General features: G+C 31.7%; 1 protein-coding gene across 5 annotated transcripts in view; it reads left to right on the top strand.

The window, feature by feature from the left end:
• The first annotated feature begins 1912 nt into the window (after positions 1-1912).
• ANKRD28 (ankyrin repeat domain 28) overlaps positions 1913-6818 on the top strand; it is a 120011-nt gene continuing 115105 nt past the window's right edge. For 2 of the 5 annotated variants that reach the window (XM_025043581.1, XM_025043586.1), the window contains exon 1: positions 1931-1982. In XM_025043581.1, coding sequence (XP_024899349.1) covers positions 1965-1982 — 18 coding nt within the window. In that variant the 5' untranslated portion in view covers positions 1931-1964. Of the gene's footprint in view, positions 1983-6818 lie in introns of all 5 variants that reach the window. The other 3 variants (XM_015585787.2, XM_025043588.1, XM_025043582.1) reach the window with 3 other exon arrangements.

The following is a 6818-nucleotide window of genomic DNA, read 5'->3' as shown; positions in this document are numbered from 1 at the left end:
TTCAAAAGAAGAGAAAGACATTAAGGCAATAATAATACAAAAAATAAAACTCTTTCATTTCCTTCTCTAGTTTCTTGTGTAGTTTTTTTTATTGTAGATTATATGTGGAGGGAAACTATAATTTTTTTTTATTATATATATTTGTATAGTATTTAGGCTCTCAAGCTCATCTTTTACTATCCAGTATTACAAGTCTGGGAGAAGGACTGCATGAGAGATTTTATGTAAGCGTTATTTCTCTTGTTCACTGCTGTATTCCTTGTACTTAGCACATAAGTAGTTATTAACAAATTATTGAATACATTATTCAAGGAAGTGGGAGGCTAGGCTAGCTGGATTCGGTTAGAGTAAGAAAACGTAATTTTTACATGATTTATATAAATTACTACAAATGAAAGTTATTACAGTTTTTTATATAAACATCAAGAGTCACATACTATTTGAGGCAATTGTAAATGTAATTGTAAATGCTGTAGTGACATAAGTGTTATTTTCAGTCAGGTTAATTGGAAATTTGTTCATGATATTGTTTTTAGCTTAACTATTAACATAAGATTAAAATATAACTATTAAAACCTATAAAGCATCATTTTTCATTTGAAACTCTTGTTTAAGATACATGACTCAGAGAAGAGTACCTTCCTATTGGTAATAATAGAAGTACTCAGGAAATTTACTTTCTTTTGTATTTGCTGCCACCAAATGGCAAATTAATATTACCATTCTGTTACATTAATATGGTAGAAGACAATAAAAATAATGACCTTTTAATATTTTTTTACAAGGTTAATTTGTTCAGAAAAAGTTTTGACAAAAGGAGAAAAACAAATATGTTTAGAACTGTAGCTAATCTTAGCTGAAGCTATCCACCAGACTGGATAGGATGGTTTCTATCTTCTAACAGAGTGGAAAGGCAAATTAGAACATAGGAGTAATCACAATGATGGAGATGATAAAAACTGATGATCCTTTCAGACTAATAAGAAATGTGATTGACAACATACTTTTATACAGGGAATTTAATTCTGACATTTGTTCTTTCTAGATCATTGCACTTGAGAATTATGGCTTCAGATTAGTTTAAGCCTAATTTTATTTATTTGAAGAAAAGCCATTTTACTAAAAATGCTGGGATATGATCCTGGAAAAATTATTATATAAGAATAAAAAATAGAAGTAACCCAAATGTTCAATATTAGGAAATTGATTAAATAATTTAGTAAGATATTACTTTTGTATATAATGTTATATAATTATTGGAAATGTTTTGAAGGAATATGTAAGGACATGGGTAAAGTCCCTATTAAGTGAAAAAAAAAAATATGGTCAAATTATTGAGTGGAGGGGGGGAAGGAGCAAATTACTAAATAGTAAATATCACAAATTTTTAAATAGTATACATTTAAAAAATAATTACCTGTCTTTATCTTTGATTTTTTAAATTATATAATTCTAAAATGAACATGTTTTAAATATTTAGAAATTATACAGATTGACTATTTTATACTTTATAGACAGTTTCTTAGGGTAAGACATCCCCATGGAATTATTTGATTATATTATAATGAATGTATTTGAATGTTTTTTTGTTTTGTTTTGTTTTGTTTTGTTTTGTTTTGTTTTAATGAGAATGTCTTGTTAGCAATTCTAAGACTCAAATCCTACTTTTCGAGTCTTCTGAGAATACAAGGATTGGTTCATATATAAAGAAAACCTTTTTAAAACTGTCTTGTAAACAGCTTAATTTTTTTTCTTGATAGAAGGGTAAAATCAACTTCTGAATTAGTAAGATTTTTAATGTTCTCTAATAATTAAATGTTTTGTTAAGGTACTGTGTTATTTCTATGACATAGTCCTTCATTTCTAGTGTCAGCATATTCTTGCTTTTGATATCTGTTTTCTGCTACAGGCCTGAGAGTGGAATTGAAACAATACAGCTACTGCTTCCACCAGAGGAAAATAGTATGGGAATTCCTATTATGGTAGGTTATTTTCCAGTGGTGTCTCTGCAGTAATATAGGAAGCTCTGATAATTCAGTAGTTTGTTGCTATTTATGACTTCTACATGACTTAAACTTAGCTTTTATGCATAGGCGTATGTGAAAAATACTTAGTGTCAGCCAAAATCCTTTGTTGTAGATATTTTGTTTATAAGTGTGGTGAGCCTTGTATTCCTGGAAAACTTAGTATAGCAACTTACCTAATTCAAATAGATTTTTAGTGGAGGGGGCTTAAAAATCTCTGTTATACCTTAGAGAAGAGAATATTAACTAGCTGAAAATAACAGTACTGCAGTTAGCTTTATTTTCTCTTGAAAAACTAGTAAATTACTAGGTATTTTTTTCTCAGTTGTATGCATCACTTTGCTCATAACTCATTCTCGTACATGTTATATGTTTGTGGTCACCTGTAAACACTTGTCAGCCATCCAGTAATCACTGGGGAACCTCATTTGAGTGATTCCTGTGTTTTTAGCAAAAGATTTTAGTTAAAAAAAGGTCTCATGAAACCTAGATGTGTTAGACTGAAGGCAGTAGTGAAAAGAATATAAGCTAGTTTGATGTCATTGGCATTGTTAGGCTTCTTATTTAAAATTCAAACATATTGAAAGATTCTATAAAAAGGAGAAACTATAACCCAGTATTTGACTTTTTTATCATTACTAAGTCGCAGCCTGCTGTACTTTTTGTTAAATATTTTATTATTCAAAAATTTGATATTAAATAGACTTGATGAAAAGTTGTTTCAAAACAAAAAATCACCTTTATTGGGTTTCTGTTAAAATTTGTTTGTAGTTAAATTAAACCTTTTTTTTTTGTTGTTAAGAAGAGGAGGTGATTAGAAAGCTGTTACGTTGGAAGCTGAAAGATTTTATCCATCTGTATGCTGGTAGGAGGGGAGCAGATTATTATGAAAACATTATCTGTTAGGCTGTGTTCTTCACATTGGAAAATTTTCTGTCACATTAAAGATTAATATTGTCTTTAGAAAATTTGAATTCTGTATAAATTAACCAATTGTGAATTTTTATCTGACCTTTCAGGATTATCTACCAAATTTTAAAAAACAAACATACAATGCCTCTCATTTGTTGTTACCTGGAATGGCTCTTGCTGACTAGAATTCCATTGGAAATTCACCCCTCACACACTTTCTCTTTGTAAACTGTTTTTTAACCTCTGGCTCCGTAAAGGCTCTGGATGAATCTCGATATACTCTCATCCTAATTCAGTCAAGCATTTGGGTAATGAGTGGGCAAGTCATAAAAAGAAAAAAAAAAAAGTCAAATTAAAGATAGTAAGAGTAAGATTAAGATTAAGGGTCAGATTTTATTGGGAAAATTATAACAAATAGCAGATACCATCAATATCATTTAGCCCATTTATTTTTTGTTTCCTCATAATGTATGTTGGAGACCAGGGAGAGAGTCAGAGATTCAACTGTTGCTGTGATCACTGTGTAAGTTGTGATTTTCATCTTTCACCACTGGATGGTGCTTTTGCATTGGTTTCTGCCAACTTTCTAAATTTACATTGGGAATGGTTTAAAAATTCATCATAAAGGACAAAGGAAGTAAAGATATGGTATAGTTGGTCATATAGATAGGTGAATTAAAACTAGCAAAACTTAACTATCATTTGTGATACATACAATATGTAATTTCGTTATTTTTAAAAAGATATTTTCTTGTATGAGAAATGGTTAAGAGCTGTATACCTGACTATATCTTCTAATACAACCTTTAATCTACCAACATTAGAAATATTTTAGATGTTTTGATTTTTAGGTGATACTGTAATTAATGACATCTAAAACACAGTTTCTTAATTTGTATTATTAGAAAAAAATACAGGTAGCTCGAGCTTTTAAAATTGTCCTTGATGATCATTTTGTCTTTTTCTCATGTCCCGTAGCCATCCAAATTTCTATCACTGAAACCTTTTATTTCACAAATACTATATTCAAATTCTTTTTTGTTAGTTACCAAATGACTTTTTGATAGTTATTGTGCTTGAATGAATTGACTTCTTAGGTCTATAGAGTTTATTTGGGGTTGTAACAAGGTTGTAGAGATCCCAGTTCAAGGAAATAATAATCTCATGTAATAAAGCATACACTTATGTTTTAAAAGGCAAAATTAAGTATACTCAACAGTGTCTCTAAACTCTTTTCTCTTAGTCCTTTCTCCAAACTACTCTGTCATTTCCTTTTCTTTGCAGGATTATTTATATGAAAACAAAGTTATAAAAACAAGCATCTTAAGCTACTTCTTGTAGTCTGCTTTTCACTAGCTGTTTGATAGCTTTTGAGGCCTGAATTTAGAGGTGGTTGTAACCTAGCAAGTTTAAATTCTCAACAGCCTTGTTCTACATTCTGTGACCAGCTATTCTAAGTTCTCTGAAGCTGTGAGTTAGATGGCTTTGGCTTTACAAGTTTACTTAACAGTGAGTCTTCACCTCGACAATGTTCAGGTTTTGGTCTTAATTCTTATTTCTTTTTGGAATGTAAACTTTTATCACTTTTCCCTCTAGCACTTATTTTTCTTACCTGTAAAGTAGTGATTGTGTTTAGCAAATCATGACTAAGAAGTAATGTTACTCAGAAAAAACAAATATGTAGACTTCTGAAGGAAAGAACAAATTATCCATAATTCTGCCATTGATTTAACTAATTTACTGTTGTTGCTTTAAAAAAAATCTTTCTGTTCTTCATTATTTAACATAGTTAAAATCATATTGGATTTAGTGTTGTGTTCCACTTAACATTTTTATGAGTATTGTCCCATGTTTTTAAAATTTAGTTTCTAAATATTCAGTTTTATTTTGTGATATACTACATTTTAAATCATTTTATTTTTCAACATTTAGGTTGTTTTTAATGTTTTGGTATCAATGATGCATCAGTAAAATCCTAATAATGGAAATTTTTTTAGGCCTCACATTATTTCCTTATGTCTACATTCCTTCAAGTAGAAATGCTAGTTTAAAAACTTTGAAAGGTTATCAGTGCTATTGACAGTGGTTGACAAATATTTTTTTTCCAAAGAAGTACCAGTTTACTCCTTTTACTATGCTTCGTGGCCTCTGGCTTAGACTATTGCAGTAGCCTACTATTGTTTTCTCGGTCTTTAGTATGACCTCATTTTTGATACTAAGTATCAGTGAGGCCTCTAAAATAATCTGATTATGTCATTTCTTGATTTCAAATTTTGTAGTGGTCTCCCTATCATTCTGCAGGTTAAAATGTACATAGTTTAATGTGGTATTCAAGGTCCTTCATGATTTGGCCTCAGTGTAATTTTCCAGCCGTATTTTGTGCAACCCTACTATATATTTTGTGATAGGTAGGAAGGGAGCATTCTAGGCAGAGGGAACAGCATACATAAAGGCCCAGCTGCATGAAATGGCATGGTATATTTGAATCGGAACAAGTACATTTTTATACGTGAAACTTAAAGACCAAAGTAGTGTTGGATATCTTCTGTATAGTGTACTTTAATAAAATTTAGTTGACTAGATAAAAGTAGGCAAATAGCATTGTATCTTATGATTTAGAAAGTAATGGGTGGTACAGAGAATTGTTAATCAGGACTCAGTTACAAATGAAAGAAATCACAGCTCAAAATGGCTTAAACACAAAAGGAAATTTATTGGCCAGGTGATAGCAATGGTCAGGCAGAGCTAGATCCAGGACCTGGTGACAGTGGATTCTCCATCACTCCCCGACCCTTTTTAAACTTTCTTCTTTTTTTCCTCCTATAGGCAGTTTAGTTTACATAGTTCTTATTTATTATCCCAAAAGAAAAGAGAGTATCTTTTCTGATACCCTTGGCAAGAAAGTAAAGTCCTGAGGAAGACTCTGAGGAAGGCTTTGATCATATGTTAGTACCTGAACTAGACATGTCGCTATGAGTAGATAAGTGGTACTCTGGCCAGTCCTGGGTCTCTTGCATATGTCTGGACCAGATGTACTGCATAAAGGGATTCTTGTGAACGAACCTACGTCTGCTACAAGGATAGATAGAACTAGAAAAAGGTAGTTTTGATAACTCAGGTGAGGACTGAAGTGGGTCTGGACTAGGTCACTATGAGGGAAGAGAGAATTTAGGAAGATTTTTGTTAAAATGCCTAGAATTTGGCAACTAGAATTGGGAGATAAATAAAGTAAATTAAAGGCTTCTAGATAATTATTTTTGTGTTCTGGGTTACTGTGTATGTGGTGATGCCATTACTGTTAACCATCCTGAGAATTTCATGTAGAAGTACAAGAGATTGTCCAGGAAGAGCATGTAGACCAGGAGGAAAAAAAGCTGAAAGGAAAGCTAATATTTATGTATAGGTGGGAGAAGAAAAGCCGAGTGAAAGGAGCCAAAAAAGTTTTGGAAAAATGGGTGAAATTTTTATGGAAGCAGCAAGAAGAGAGTTTAATTAAAATCACTGGTATCCAGCATTGCAGAGTATTTGAGAAAAATGAAGATTTTGCCATAGGTTATCATTGGTGACCTTAGAGCAATTTCAGTTGAGTGGTGAGTGTGGAAGTCAGATTGCAGTAGGGTGAGACAAGTGAAAAATGGAATGGTAGCTTGTTAGAGGCAGGGAAGTTTTCTGTAGACCGAGAGGAAGGAACAGTCAGCAGTGAGGGATAAATCAAAGTGATATAAGAACGGAATCAAAATTAATAAAGTAAGGAGAAGATGCAAATAATTTTTAATAAACTTACTTTATCCTTCGTGACTACAAGCTCTTCCCATCAGACTGCAAAGTCGTTGAAGTTTGGTACCCTGCATGTAAGAGGTGCTTAATAAATGACTGCTGAAC

Source organism: Pteropus alecto, unplaced genomic scaffold (assembly GCF_000325575.1).
Source record: "Pteropus alecto unplaced genomic scaffold, ASM32557v1 scaffold92, whole genome shotgun sequence".
Taxonomy (NCBI): domain Eukaryota; kingdom Metazoa; phylum Chordata; class Mammalia; order Chiroptera; family Pteropodidae; genus Pteropus; species Pteropus alecto.
This window is presented reverse-complemented; position numbering and strand designations above follow the sequence as displayed.